The sequence below is a fragment of the Miniopterus schreibersii genome (genome assembly GCF_964146895.1).
Source record: "Miniopterus schreibersii genome assembly, chromosome: 2".
NCBI lineage: Eukaryota > Metazoa > Chordata > Mammalia > Chiroptera > Miniopteridae > Miniopterus > Miniopterus schreibersii.
The window spans coordinates 78,855,413-78,871,744 of record NC_138102.1 but is presented as its reverse complement, the minus strand read 5'-3'; the positions used below and the strand labels follow the sequence as shown (position 1 = coordinate 78,871,744).

The following is a 16,332-nucleotide window of genomic DNA, read 5'->3' as shown; positions in this document are numbered from 1 at the left end:
ACTCAAGAAGAAGGCCTTCATAGGCCAGTGGTAGATACATAGTCTCTTGTCTCCACCAGCTAGAGTTTCTTCACTTTCCACTTCTCCAGTTTTGTTTTTGCAAGGAAGCCCTGGGAAAACTCTTAGCCTAGTCCTTCCCCTATGGCAGGCTGCTCACTCTTCTTGAAGAGTTCTGGTACTGAATCAACTGGACCAGACAGTTCATAGACTCTTTCCCACCCACTGGGAAGGGCTAATAAAATTAGCTGCCATATTTTCCATCAGAAAGGGCCAATAAAGAGAAAGACTAGTGCAAATTCTTAACTCAGGGGTGGATTAAGTGTAGTCCATATAGAATGCCAGGAGTTTAGGGTCAGAATGTGATGGTATCTGAGAATTACCACCCCACACAGGAGGAGCTCTGTCCTGGGGCCTGGCCCACACAGCTCTCAAACCTGAGGCCGAGGCCCTGCATCGCTATCCCAGTGAATCAGAAGAGTTTCTGTTGTAGCTAGAGTGTGCCAGTTCTGGAATAAAGTTAGAGAAACTGTGTGCAACTGCAGAAGAAACAGGGAAGGGAAGATGTACAAAAAGAATCCTTGAAGGGGTTACATTGAACACTCCCTTGGCTCCTGCCACCAGATTCTCTATCTTCCACTTAAGGCTTGTAACCAAGCATGGCCCTCAAGCCGCTTTGCTGTCACTATTCCTTCCCCTACCACTTAAAACAACAGGGGCCTGCAGCAGGAGTTAATAAAACCAACACATATTTAGTAAGCACTTGCTCCAGAGGAGACACTATATGAGGCACTTTGGGATGCCTAGGGTGGAAAGATGTAAGATACGGGCTTTGCCTGCAAAAGGGGTAGAGAAGACACCATTGCAAATAGCTAGAGAATAATATAAAGTAGCCTCTAAAAGAAACACAAAGGGCTAGAAGAACTGAAAGAACAGGAGACTATTTCAGGCTGGGAAGGGAAAGGGGCCCACATGAGCAATGACCTGTGGGTATAAATGCTGACAGGCTGGGAAACAGCATAAAGCCACATGTGTTGGAGTGTGGGACATGTGAACATACACAGTGGAAAGAATGGTTGGAAAATCAAATCATAGATCTTGAGTGCCAGGTTAAAATACTTGTATTTGTTGCCAGTGGCAGTCAGAAGCCATTATGGATTTTGAGCATGGGAATGGCATGATTCAAGCTGAACTGGGCTTCAGTAAGTTCAAGTGTTACTTTTAGTATGGCCTATAGCTTTTTTTGTTGTTGTTTGGGTATGGCAGAAAGGTCTTAGGGGATAAGGCTGAGTTCTTCTGCCCCAAACTCAGTGTCTGGAACTAGCAGTTAGAGTGTTCTGCTAACAAGGCGAAAGGTGTCTATTCAGCTCACATCACTTCACCCCCCAAAAGCTTTCACAGCCACATTCATTCTACTTAAGAATTTGCAACAGCCCTGGCTGGTGTGGCTCAGTGGTTAGAGTGTCAGCCAGCACATTGGAGGGTCGTGTGTTTGATTCCTGGTCAAGGACATGTACCTGGGTTGTAGGTTTGATCCTGGTCCCAGTCAGGGCGGGTACAGGAGGCAGCCAATCGGTATGTCTCTCTCACATCAATGTTTCTCTCTCTTTCTCTCCTTCTCTCTCTCTCCCTCTCTCCCTCCCTTCCACTCTCTCTAAAAATCAGTGGAAAAAATATCCTTAGGTAAGGATTAACAAAACAACAACAAAAGAATTCCCAACCAGTTCTCATTTCAGTTTGAGAGACAACATAGGGGAGAAGCTGTGCACAGGATGGGAAATAACAGGCTTCAGAGTCTGACATTTGAATTTGCGTCCTTGGTTTAAAAAGTTAATATCCCTGAACTTCGGCTTCCCAGCTATAAAATGGGAATCATGTTGGTATCCACTCACAGAATTACTGAGAATACTAAATGAGATAATGAATGTAGAACCTTCAATCAAGTCCAGCATATTATAAACTCTAGAGGATAAATGTCCTAGTTTCTGCGAAAACTAACAAAACAACAACAACAACAAAACAGATTACAAGGACTAAAAAGGAAGTAGAAAACCTGTAAACTACAAGAGACTTAAGAGACATAGCAACCAAGTGAATCACATGGCCCTTATGGATCCTGATCAAAACAAACTAAATTTTAAAAAGATTTGAATATAATTACAAAACTTTAAAGGTAAACCAGACCTTTGATGTTATTAAGATATTATTATCGTATTTTTAGATATGATAAACGGTTTTAAGGGTTTTTTAAAGAGTCTTTATGGTAGATGTCATTCTAACATACTTGCAGGATAAAATAATCTGGTGGCTGGGATTTCCTTCAAAATAATCCCAGTTTAGAGAAAGAGTAGAGAATGAGTGTGTGTGTGTGTGTGTGTGTGTGTGTGTATGTCTAAGTGAGAGGAATAGATGAAACATGATTGGTCATGTGATCAAGTGATTGTTGAAGTGGTGTGATAAGAATAAGATTTATTATATGATTATCTCATATGTTTTAAAATGTTTTTATGTTTTAACATTTCCATATAAAACACTTTTAAAAGGAAAAATAGCATATATTTCACATGGGTTATCTGAGTATTAAATGAGATAAAATATGTGAAAGTGCAATACAAAAATGGTATATAATAGGTTTTTGAAAAATGTTAATTTCCCCTCCTTTTCTTTCTCATTCAAAATATAGCCCCCACCCCATTTCTCTCTGAGCTTCTCTCTGTGTCTGTCTCATGCATACATACCACACACACACTCACACACACATGATATTCTGCAAGGGTTGAATTACCCTAGCGGGGATTGTGAAAGACTCAGTTCCTCTGTACGGGAAATAAATGGCTGCTGACTTTAGGTAGTCTTCAGCAGTCTAAGACCTTAGGAATTTAACCTTCTTTCTTTGGGAAGGGAATCAACTCCATAAACAACAACCAATATAAAATGGGAAGCAGGCCCTAGCTGGTTTGGCTCAGTGGTTGAAGCATCAGCCTGTGGACTGAAGGATCCGGGTTCAATTTTGGACAGGGGCACGTGCCTCAGTTGCAGGCTCGATCCCCAACTCCAGGCTGAGGCATGTGCGGGAGGCAACCAATCGATGTGTCTCTTTCACATTGATGTTTCTCTCTCCCTCTCTCTCTTTCCCTCTCTGCTTTCCACTCTCTCTGAAAAGCAATGGAAAAAATATCCTCGGGTGAAGATTAAAATTTTATATATATATGAAAATGGGAAGCAGTGTGCTGTGAGGAGAATTCAAAGTTTGGAAAACTCAGGCAGTGCCTGAGGTTCAGCTCTCAGCCTCTGGGAAGGATCAAGGCCTGTCACAGGGCACCCAATTGCTGCTGCCTGACCACTAAAGGGGAAGTCTAAGCTGAAACCAAATAATATATGTCAATCTTAACCCAATTCCCCAGAAGACCCCCTTTTTAAAAAGAAAACTTACCTGAGAAGGAGTTTCTACTCCCTGAAATTTAGTGCTGGTGGTTTTATCTGTTCGTCGCTCTCCAAAATGGTAAAGGGACTCCTATAGAAATAGGGACAAGCGAATCAAGGTTCATCTGCACTTTCCTCTCCTGTATAAGGCATTCTTAATGTTTCTAAGGGCACATATTTTCTGAGTCAGTGGTCTCTGGGCAGAGGCTACCCAAAATAACAAAATTAAGAAAGCCACATCAAGGCCTGCTCTCATTCAAAGATTCATAAAGATGTGGAATTTTAAAGCTGGGAAGACTTTAGAGGTCATCTGATCTGTCTTCCTACCTTTCCACTTTACAAATGAAGAAGACTGAGACCAAAAGAAAAGCAAGTGAACTGTGATGGAGATGTATGCAGCCAGTGGGTGACACAGAGGCCTGGAGCACAGGTCTCTGGCTCTCAGTCTAAGGCTCTGGTCAATGGCTTCTAAATTTTTTACTTTAAAAGCTACAATCCACATTAATAAACCTAGAAGATGCACACACACACACACACAGCCAAAACAAAATTTCACAAAACAATACTTACCTTTTGATATTTCCTAACCTATTCTATTTTATCAAAAAATTACGAGTCACAACCCAATACATTGATTTTATAACTCACTGATAGATTTTGATGCATAATTTGAAAAGCACTGTCCTTGAACAATGACTTCCAACCTTTTCCATCTCATGGCACATTAATTAATTACCAAAATTCTGCAGCACACCAAAAAATATATTACATTTTTTGCCAATCTGACAAAAAATAGGTATAATTTTGATTCATTCACACTGGACACTATTGTTGTGTGGCTGTTGTCATTTTTTAATTTGACAATCTAAGGAGAAAAGAGGTCAGTGCCCTAACTGAACAGTCAGGTATTGCACATTTTAAACACTCTTGCAGCACACCCACTGGTTGAAAATCACTGTCCTAGAACACTCATTTTCATAACCTGTATGCCTCAAATGAGAAAAAAAGATGGTGGAATTAGAAAGTTGGACACTGTGTATCACCCACAGCTTCTCTTAACTTGACTGCAGGCCAAATGAGAAGAACTACTAGGAGTGTGTCCTCTAAGTGGTAACTTCTCAGCAAGATCATGGCAGAAAAAAGATTGAGAACCCTACTTTAAAAAGTAGAGAAAGCCCACCCTGTCTTCTCAGAAATTTCCAGAGGACACAGACCCCACAGAGAGTGACTATGCAAAAATAACACTCAGGAGAGACTCTATTCTGAGTTGGAAAACGCCACCTTCTATCTACCTAGCATTTCTAAGGATCAAGGTCCTTTACAGAACTTACCTAATCAATCTTGATATTTTTCTTGTGAAAAAGGAGGAAGTCCCATAATTGGTCAGATTTAAGAGCAGGGCTGGACTAGGTGAGACAGGTGAGGAGTCTTGATTGCTAAGCTTTTTTGCACTTGTGTAACTCCACCTTACTCACCTCACCTTAATCTTGCCCCTATTGGGTCCTCTCTTTATTTAAAATGTTGATATTGTATACATCATAGATTTTGGGGGCATTAATTTTGATGTATAAAAATATTGCATTAGAATATTATTTATCTTAACTATGAGTGTTTTGGCATTCTCTTAAATTTTGCCCATGGCGAGTGTCTCACTGCCCTCATCCTAGTCCTGACCCAGATTAAGAGGTATCTAGGTCAGTTATAACTAACTCAAGTTAAACAAGGAAGTTTAACTTTCTAATAAACAGCCTCTCCAATTACAATTTCATTAAGTACCATGACTCAAAGAATCATCCTATCCTACCAGTGACATTTCAGAGCTAGCAAATTCAATCAGTGTATGACAAAGTTTATAGTAACATCTTTCATACCTCTGCAGTTATAAATAGTTCACAGGCAATAAGGCAGGCACAAACCATAGTTCCAGTTCTTCCTAGAAAAGAAAAGAAGTTAGTTCATGAACCATTGTTCATGGTAGTATGTGGTGTAAAATTTCTCTCAGAAATATTCAGAGGCCATTTCTAATTGATTTTCTTTTGTTCTGAAAGTGCTTATTCAGAAAACTTCAAGTCAGAAATAGCCAAGGCTGTTTCACTACTCTGAGTTTCTAGCAGGAATTCTTCCTAAACAGAATGCAAGTGTGCTTGTGTGTATTGTTCTTGAATCACTTACTACTAGGGACTGCAGTCATTGCCAGAGGCAACCAGCTCTGCTTAGGACTCTAGCACCAAAGAGCTCTTCAGAAATTAAGAACTAATTACAGTGCTTACTTCGGGAGCACATATACTAAAATTAGCATGGTCCCTACACGAAGATGACACACAAATTCGTGAAGTGTTCCATGTTTTTAAAATGGATAAAAGACTTAAATGTAAGTCACGAAACTATAAAAATCCTGGAAGAAAACATAGGCAGTAAAGTCACAGACATCTCACATAGTGGAATTTTCACTGATACATCTCCTAGCCCAAGAGAAACAAAAGAAAAAATAAACATATGGGACTACACCAACCAAAAAACTTCTGCACAGCAAAAGAAAACAGCCTCAAAATACAAAGGAAACCCATGGTCTGGGAAAATATATTTGCCAAGAATGTATCTGATAAGGGGCTAATTTCCAATGTGTACAAAGAACTCATACTACTCAGCAAGAGGAAGACAAACAATCCAATCAAAAAGTGGGCAAAGGACCTGAATAGACACTTCTCCAAAGAGGACATACAGATGGCCAAGAGACATATGAGAAAATGCTCAACATTGCTAATCATCAGAGAGATGCAAATTAAAGCCACAATGAGGTATCCACTTCACACCTGTCAGAATGGCTACCATCAACAAAGCAACAAACCACATGTGCTAGCGAGGGTGTGGGGAAAGGGGAACCCTAGTACACTGTTGGTGGGAATGCAGACTGGTGCAGCCACTATGGAAAACAGTATGAAGCTTCCTCAAAAAATTAAATATGGAACTGCCATTTGACCCAGTGATCCCACTTCTAAGAATATATCCTAAGAATCCTGGAACACTAATCAGAAAGAATATATGCACCCCTATGTTCATAGCAACACAATTTACAATAACTAAGATCTGGAAACAGCCCAAGTGCCCATCAGTAGATCAGTGGATAAAAATGTTGTGGGACATATACACCATGGAATACTATGCAGCTGTAAAGAGGAAAGATTTCATACTATTTGGGACAGTATGGAAGAACCTGGAGAATATTATGCTAAGTGAAATAAGCCAGTCAGAGAAAGATAAATATCACATGATCTCGCTTATATGTGGAGTCTAAAGAACTTAATAAACTGATGAACAGAATAGATTCAATGATATGGAAGCATAGATGAGACTGACGAATGTCAGAGGGATGGTGGAGGGCGGGTGGGTGGAGGGGGAGAAAGTAACCAAAGAATTTATATGCATATATGCACATCCCAAGGACAATGGTGGGGAGAGGGACTGGGGAGAGGGAGGGGGTTGGGGTGGAATGGGTCACAGGGGAGAAAAGGGATATCTGTAATATTTTAAACAAAAATAAAATTTAAAAATAAATAAAATATATATGTGTGTTATTATAAACTCATAAATTTAAACATAGTTGAACTATTTATATCCATTGTAGTAATTATTCTTACTGATGTTAAGTATTTCTCATTTTTGGCCAAGTTAGCTCTTGAGGTCTTCTATACAATGCTAGTAGTCTTTTATGCCTTTCTTGCTATCTGATATGACAAAGTTTTCTAAATTCATACTACATATCATGCATGGAATTGGCCACTTCCCCAAGGAATCTTGGTTCCTTTTAGTGAAAAGTGGTATTAGAACCCACGCTCTCATGTTAGGGGTGTTCATTGCTACTGGCTGTCCCCTAATTATCCCAAGATTATAAATCTTTTATATAGTTTTCTTGTTTGAATTGCGATACAAGTAAGGTCCATACCATATTATTACTTGTTATATATGTTGAGTCATTGGGGAGAAAAAGGGACATCTGTAACATTTTGAACAAAAAATAAATAAATAAATAAATAAATAAATAAATAAATAAATAAATAAAATAAAAAGAACTAATTACATACCCTGTTTTTCTGACTAACATCAAAAAAAGAACATGGTTAGAACCCAAAATAGAGTAAGGGACTGAAAACCTATTTGAAGAAATAGTGACTGAGAACTTCCCAAATCAGGCAAAGAAAATAGACAAAAAGTGGAGGAACTTCAGAGAGTCCCAAAAAGGTGAATCCAAAATGACCCACACCAAGGCATGTCGTAATTAAAATGCCAAAGTATAAAGACAAAGGGAGAATTTTAAAAACAGCAAGACAAAAACAGTTAGTTACCTATAAGCCAGCTCCCATAAGACTGTCAGCTGACTTCTCAAAGAAACTTTGCAGGCCAGAAGGGATTTGCACAAAATATTTAAAGTGACAGAAAGCAAGAACCTACAACCTATACTAGTTTACCAAGCAAGGCTATCATTTGGAATTGAAGGAGAGATAAGGAGCTTACAAGAAAAGAAAAAGCTAAAAGAGTTCATCATCACCAAATCAGTAATAAATGTTAAAGGGACTTCTTTAAGAAAAAGGACATAAAAGGTAAAAATACGAATAGCACAATGGCAATAACTACATACCTATCAGTAATTAAGTGTAAATGGTTTAGATGCTCCAATCCTTCTATCAAATGACATAGGATGGCCCTGACTGGTGTGGCTCAGTGGTTAGAGCGTCGGCCCATAGACTGAAGGGTGGCAGGTTCAGTTTTCTGTCAAGGGCATGTATCTGGGTTTCAGGTTTGAGCCCTGGCCCAAGTTAGTGCGCACACAGAAGGCAACCAATCGATGTGTCTCTCTCATATCAATGTTTCTTCCTCTCCCTCCTCCCTCCCTTATGCTCTGTCTATAAAATCAATGGAAAAATATCCTCGGATGAGGATTAACAACAACAACAACAAATAGGCTTAGGGCGGCCGAGTGAATAAGAAAACTAGGCTCATACATTTGTTGCCTGCAAGAGATTCACTTCAGATCAACAGACACACACAGACTGAGAGTAATAGACGGAAAAAGATATTTCGTGGAAATGGAAATGGAAAAAAAGCTGGGGGAACAATACTTATATCAGACAAAATAGACTTTAAAACAAAGGCTATAACAGGAGATAAAGAAGGTCATTACATAATGATAAAGAGTTCAATCCAACAAGAAGATATAACCCTTGTAAGTACTTATGCACCTAACATAAGAGCACCTAAACATATAAAGCAGATATTGATGGACAAAAAGGGAGAGACTGACAGTAATATGTAATTTTAGGGGACTTTAACACCCCATTGACATCAATTCACAGTCTATCCAGTCAGAAATCAACAAGGAAACAGCATCTTTAAATGACACATTATACCAGATAGATTTAATTGATATTTTAAAGCATTTCACCTCCAAACAGAAGAATACACATTCTTTTCAAGAGCACATAGAGCATTTTCCTGGATTGATCGCATGTTAGGCCACAAAACAAGTCTCAATAAATTTAATAAGATTAAAATCATATCAAGCACCTTCTCCAATCAAAATGACATAAAACTAGAAATCAATTACAAGAAGAAAACTGAAAAACACACAAACACATGGAGGCAAAATAACATGTCTCTAAACAATAGAGCGTTAACAGTGAGATCAAGGAAGTAATCAAAAGATACCTTGAGACACATGAAAGTGAAAACATGACCTAAAATCTATGGAACACAATGGAAGCAGTTCTAAGAGGGAAATTCATAACAGTACAGGAGTACCTCAAGAAACATCTCAAATAAACAATCTAACCTTGCACCTATAGGAACTAGAAAAAGTAGAACAAGCAAAACCAAAAGTGAGTAGAAGGCAGGAAATAATAAAGATCAGAGCAGAAATAAGTGAGATAGAGTATTAAAAACAACAGAAGCCCGGCTGGCGTGGCTCAGAGGTTGAGCATTGACCTAGGATCCAGGAGACTGCAGTTCGATTCTGGTCAGGGCACATGCCTGGGATGTGGGCTTGATCCCCAGTCGGGGGCGTGCAGGAGGCAATCGACCAATGACTCTGTCATCATTGATGTTTCTATTTCTCTCTCCCTCTCCCTTCCTCTCTCTGAAATCAATAAAAACATATTTTAAAAAACCCCCACAAAAAACAGAAGAGATCAATGAACCAAGAGCTAGTTCTTCAAAATAATAAACAAAAGTGATAAACCTTTAGCCAGGCTCATCAAGAAAAAGAGAGAGAGGGCCCAAATAAAAAAATCAGAAAGGAAAGAGAAGTTGCAACTGATATGAGAGAAATACAAAGGATTAGAAAAAAATACTATAAATAATTATATGTCAACATATTGAACAATCTGGAAGAAATTAATACATTCCTAGAAACATACAATCTTCCGAGACTGAATCAGGAAGAAACAGAAAATCTGAACAGATTGAAAACTGCTAATAAAATAGAATCAGTAATCAAAAAACATATACTAAACAAAAGCCTTGGATCAGATGGCTTCACAGGTGAATTTTACTGATGATTCAAAAAATTAACATATTCTTTTCTAACTAGTCCAAAAAATTGAAGAGAGGGAAGGCTCCTGAACTCATTTTACAAAGCCAGCTTTATCTTGATACCATAGCCAGACAAAACACTACAAAAAATTAAAATTATAGGCCAATATTCCTGATGAACATAAATCAAAAATCCAAAACAAAATATTAGCAAACTAAATTCAGCAATACAATAAAAAAGCCATACACCATGATCAAGTGGAGTTTATTTCTGTGATGCAAGGTTGGTTCAATACTCACAAATTAAATAATGTTATACTCCACATAAACAAAATGAAGGATCAAAATCATATGAACATCAGTAGATGCAGAAAAGCAGTTTGAAAAAATCCAATATCCAGTAATGATAATAACTTTCAGAAGAGTAGGGTTAAAGGGAACATACATAACTCAACATAATAAAGGCCATATACAAAAAACTCACAGCTAATGTCATACTAAACGGTGAAAAAGCTGAGAACTTTTTCTTTCTTTCTGTTTTCCCCCCCAATTTATATATATATTTTTCAATTACAGTGGGCATTTAATCAATACAGTATTATATAAATTTCAAGAGTACAATGTAGTGGGTAGACATTTATATAAATTATAAAGTGATTCCCCAATAAGTCTAGAAACCTGACACCATCATTACAATATTATTGATAATATTCCCTATGCTTACTTTACATCCCCATGACTATTTTGTAGCTACAAATTTGTACGTCTTACATCCTCCACCTTTTTCAACCCCCCGACCCCCTTTCCCTCTGGCAACCACCAGTGTGTTTTCTATATCTGTAAGTCTGTTTCTATTTTGTTTGTTTATTTTGCTCTTTAGATTCCACATTATAAGTGAAATCATACGGTATTTGTGTCTCTCTGTCTGACTTATTTCACTTAGCAGAATATCTTCTAGGTCCATCCAGGTTGCTGCAAATGGTGTTTATTCTTTTTTATGGCTGGGTAATATTCCATTCTATATATGTACCACTTCTTTTTTATCCAGTCATGTACTGATGGACATCAAGGTTGCTTCCATGTCTTGCCTATTTTAAATATTGCTGCAATAAACATAGGGATGTATATACTTTTTTGAATTACTGTTTTGAATTTCTTCAAATAAATTCCCAGAAGTGGAATGGCTGGGTCATAAGGTAGTTCTATTTTTTAAAATCTTTAGGAAACTTCATACTGTTTTTCATAGTGCCATAGTGGCTACACCAATTTTCAACCTTACCAACGGTGACAAGGTCCCCACATTCTTGTCAACATTTGTTGTTTGTTGAGTCATTGATGACAGCCATTCTGACATTATGGTTTTAATTTGCATTTTTCTGATGATTAGTGATATTGAGCATCTTTTCTTATGTCTATTGGCCATCTGTATGTCCTCTTTGGAGAAATATCTATTTAGGTCCTCTTCCCATTTTTTAAAATTCAATTGTGGGATTTTTTTGTGGAGTTTTTTTGGTGTTAAGTTGTATGACTCCATTGTATATTTTGGATATTAACCTTTTATCTGATGTACCATTGGAAGATATCTTCTATTCTGTAGGTTGTCTCTTCATTTTGTTGATGGTTTCCTTTGCTGTGCAAAACCTTTTTAATTTGGTATAATTCCATTCATTTGTTTTTCCTTTTGTTTCCTTTGCTCAAGGAGATATATCCAAATATATATATATATATATACATATATATACACACACATATGTTAGGAAGAACAATGTCACAGAGTTTGCTGCCTATGTTTTCTTCTAGGAGTTTTATGGTTTGGGGTCTTGTATTTGTCTTTAATCTATTTTGAGTTTATTCTTGTATATGGTGTAAGAAAGTGGTCAATCTAATTTCATTTTTTGCATGTATTTGTCCAGTTTTCCCAGCCACATTTATTAAAGAAACTGTCTTTACCCTATGAATATTCTTGCCTCCTTTGTCATAGATTAATTGACCATATAGGCATGAGTTTATTCCTGAGGTCTCTATTCTGTTCCACTGATCTATGTTTTTATTCCAAATACCATGCTATTTTGATTATTATAGGCTTATAGTATAGTTTGATATAAGATAACATAATACCTCCAATTTTGTTTTCCTTTCTCAAAATTACTGTGGCTTTTTTGGGGTCTTTTGTGGTTCCCTATTACTTTTAGGAATATTTATTCTAGTCCACTGGTATTTTGACAGGCATTGCCTTGAATGTATAGATTGCTTTGGGCAGTATGAACATTTTAATGATGTTAATTATTCTTATCCATGAGCACAGTATGTGCTTCCACTGATTTGTATCTTCTTCAATTTATTTCTTTAATGTCTTTTTTTCCCCCTCACTGCCTTTGACAAGTTTTTATTCAAAATTAGCTCTCCATAGTGATTTGACCTTTGTGGAATAAACACATTTAAGTTTATGCCACAGGCTTCTTTTCTTCTGTGGTGGGTTTCTTTTCTGTGGGCTTCTTCTCAGTTGCTGTTTTCTTGGTAGCTGCAACCTTTTATCCCACCAAAGGCTCCTGCTTTATAATGCTAACAGCCTTCTTTGTGTTTTTTTCCCTATCACAGGATTTTTTCTTGGAACCCCCTTCCCATCTGAGTTGGCTTCTAGTGTTGCTGCTGCTTTATCTACCTGGACCTTGAGGTTCTTGGCCTGGAGAAGAATGGTGTTTTGGCACATGGCCTTTGCATATGAATTTAGCTTCAATGTGATTCTCAGGTTTTCTAGGGCATTCTTCTTCAGGACTCTGCAATGAATCTTCTTGTGTGGTGCTCTGAGGGCTCTTTGGATCTCTGGATTTTTCAAATTCTGCTAAGGTCTGTATGGAGCATCTTATGCAAGGGGAGGTTGCAGTTACTCTTGAGGGAGGCAGCTTTATGCCAAGTGACATACTGATCATTTAACTTGAGGAAAGCACTTTCAGTCCAACTGCAGAAATGGCCCAGATACCCACCACAAACAAGTTTCAAAACGTTCAGTTTGCTTACATTAAGCAGAGTAATTTAGGGATATTTCTGAAGGCTTTAATGATACCATTGTCCTCATTATAGATGATGCAGGGTCCCCTGTGCTGAACACAACGATGGTTTCTCATTTTGTCCTTGCCGGTTCTCATTCACTGAGAGGCATAGACGTTTTTGATATCATTCCAGGCCTTAAGTTTCTTTCTTTTTTTAAAAACTTTTAAAATTTACTTTTTATATATCTTTATTGATTTTAGAGAGTAAAAGAGAGGGAAAGAGAGAGAGAGAAACATCAACAGTGAGAGAGTCATTGATCAGCTGTCTCCTGCATGCCCCCTACTGGGGATTGAGCTTGCAACCTGGGCATGTGCCTTGACCAGGAATCGAACCGCAATTTCCTGGATCATAGGTCAATGTTTAACTGCTGAGCCATGTCGGCCAGGCCAGGCCTTAAGTTTCTTAAGAAGTAAACAACCTCCTTGGTTTTCTTGTAGCCTTCAACTTTATCTTCAACCACCAAAGGAAGTTTATCTTCAATGCGATGACCTTTAGACATGACCAAAGCTGGTAATGCTGAGGCAGCCAGGGCAGAGCAGATGGCATATTGCTTCTGTGTTGTGTTCGCTCTGCAGTGCTTATGGAACCAAGTTTTGGTTGGCACAAACATGCAGCCCCCATGGCACATATTTCCAAAAGCACCTTGGCCAGAATGATGATTTCCATCACCTTGAACTCTGGGAATTTGAGCCATGGCTCTGCCAGTACTCAAGACTCAGCACTGGTTTGATGACCTGCCAATTCACTGACAGCATAAGGCTGTCTATTGTTTTTGCTCAAGTTAGTGTGAGCAAAGTTCACAATATCTGGCGGAATGGGAGACTTGAACATGGCAGGCAAAGTGACATTTTACCAGATGATTCCCCTTTTTCAGAGTACACTATCAGTGGGTGAGCACATGCCATGTCTTGGAGAGGAGAAGGCTACACTCCTCTCAACCAGATGGCTCCTACAGGAAAAGCCTTTCTTTAATGTCTTGTAAATTTATGAGTACATGTTTTTTGCTTCCTTGGTTAAATTTATTCCTATGTGTTGTAATAATTATGTATGGTGTCAGATGGGTACTAGATTTATCAGGATAATAATTTCATAAGTTATATAAATGTCTAATCACTTGTTTTACACCTGAAACTAATATAATATTTTATGTCAACTGTAATTTTAAAAGTTTTTAAAAATAAAATCATTAGTAACAACTCAATAAAAAAGAAGAAACCAACCTATTAACAATAATAGTGGAAGATCTTAACATACCCCTCTCACATTTTGACAGATTCTTTTCAAAAACAGCCTTGGCTGGTGTGGCTCAGTGATTAGAGTGTTAGCCCTCACACTGAAGGGTTGTGGGTTTGATTCCCAGTCAGGGGTAGGTACCCTAGTTGCAGGTTCAATCCCTGGCCCCGGTTGGGGCACATGCGAGAGATAACCAATCGATATGTCTCTCTCACATTGATGTTTCTCTCTTTCTCTCTCTCCCTCCCTCCCTCATTCCCTTCCACTCATTCCAAAAACCAATAGAAAAAGTATCTTCAGGTGAGAACAACAACAAATCACATATAATGATTTGAGTAATTAATATGATTAATGATAGATTCCCTGCACCTGAAAATTAGAGAATATACATTATCTTATATGTATGAAATTTCTAGTTATACTTGAAATGGATAATATATTACATCACAAAAAATTATCAACAAATTCCAAAGAACCAATGTGTAGTAAAGAATTAATATAACAGGCCCGACTATTGTCAATAAGCCTGTTTCCAAATTCTGCCTTTACTGGCATCAGGAAAACAGGATTTCAAGAGGATTTTCACCATTCCCTGATAAGACTGGCTTACTGTGTGTAAACTGTTTATGAAACAATATGGTTTATGCTGATCACCTGTTTTTCTTCTGGGAGTCTGGAATTTTGTTCCATGCTAGTTAGAAGGTATCTATTTGACCAGGTCCCAATAAAAACCATGGACACTGGGTCTCTAATGAGCTTCCTTGATAGGAAATATTTCACAGGTATTTTAACAACTCACTGCTAAAGGAAGCAATCACACCTTGTGTGAATCCACTAGAGAAGACTCTCAGAAGCTCCTGCCTGCTTTCTTCTGGACTTTCCCCAGGCACCTTTCCCTTCTGCTGATTTTGCTTTGTATCCCTTCACTGTAATAAATCATAGCATAAATATGACTATGTGCTGAGTCCTGTGAGTCCTCTGGAGAATCACTGAATCTGCTGCTGATTAGATCCTCAGATAATTTATACACCATTTAAGTTTGAGAAGCACCAAATTCCAAAGAACCAATGTGTAGTAAAGAATTAATATAACAGGCCCGACTATTGTCAATAGGCCTGTTTCCAAATTCTGCCTTTACTGGCATCAGGGAAACAGGATTTCAAGAGGATTTAGAGATAAAGTAGTATTAATAGGAAAATAAATAGACTTTAAGTACATACATAATAAAGTTTAAAAATTAAAAATTAATTAACTGTTTTCCTTTCAAGAAAGTGTTGGGGACCTCTGATACAGTTGGTGACTGAACTGGGATTTACTAAAATAACCCTGAGTCACTGAAGTATGGAAAAAGCACTGTTTGTGAAAAGGAAGGATGAAGGGATGTGTATGATGAAAGTATGATGCTGTTGTGAGAGGTCAGAGTTATTTATGGAATTGAAAATCATAGGTACAACCATATTAGAGTTGTCTTGCTGGCTCCCCTGGCCAAGTTTGGCTGTGCTAGCTAAAGTGAGTAAAAAGTAAAACTCAGGTGTTACCACTGGTTTTTATTCCCTGCTCCTAGTAGAAGGAGAAAGGCCCAAATATTCCTAAAGGTTAGCTTTGAGTGGGCCCAAAGTGCTAAATGTCTGCAGTGCTCTTTTTTCCAGGGTGGAGAAAAAAATGGTTAAATCAGTTCCCAGGGTGAAACAAAGCTTTAGATAAAACAAAAGGGAAAGAAATAAGAGGTAAAAAATTATCTAGCTATTACTGGGCAACCATGTCAGTTGGTGCTTCTCAAACTTAAATGGTGTATAAATTATCTGAGGATCTAATTAAATTGCAGATTCAAATTTAGTAGGTCTGAAGAGATTATTAGATTTTGCTTTTCTATCTGGTTCCTAATTGATGCTGATGCTGCTAGTCCATGGACCACACTTTGAATCTAAATCACTATCTGTGAAAAAAATACAATAAAAAATCAATAACAAAATATAGCTAAAACTCTTAAACACTAATTTTAAATAAATAATTTAAAAATAATCCAGATTTTAAACGAATCACTTCTACATAATCTCTATGTTTAAAAATAAGGAGATTTATTGAATTATTTTTGGGAGAATT

At 37.7% G+C, this 16,332-nt stretch overlaps 1 protein-coding gene and 1 pseudogene across 2 annotated transcripts in view; both read right to left on the bottom strand.

Annotated features, from left to right (window-relative positions):
- LOC308552447 (phosphatidylinositol 3,4,5-trisphosphate 3-phosphatase TPTE2-like) overlaps positions 1-16,332 on the bottom strand; it is a gene marked incomplete at its 5' end in the record, with an annotated part of 89,743 nt that overhangs the window by 13,220 nt on the left and 60,191 nt on the right. Inside the window, 2 exons of the mRNA XM_081127742.1 lie at positions 3,431-3,511; positions 5,292-5,353. Of these exons, the coding sequence (XP_080983868.1) occupies positions 3,431-3,511; positions 5,292-5,353 (143 nt within the window). The remainder of the gene's footprint in view (positions 1-3,430; positions 3,512-5,291; positions 5,354-16,332) is intronic.
- On the bottom strand, positions 12,390-13,950 carry LOC308552732 (large ribosomal subunit protein uL4-like; annotated as a pseudogene). Its single transcript has 2 exons — positions 13,389-13,950; positions 12,390-13,143 (listed from the first exon to the last, which is right to left on the bottom strand). The product of its transcript is annotated as a large ribosomal subunit protein uL4-like (transcript).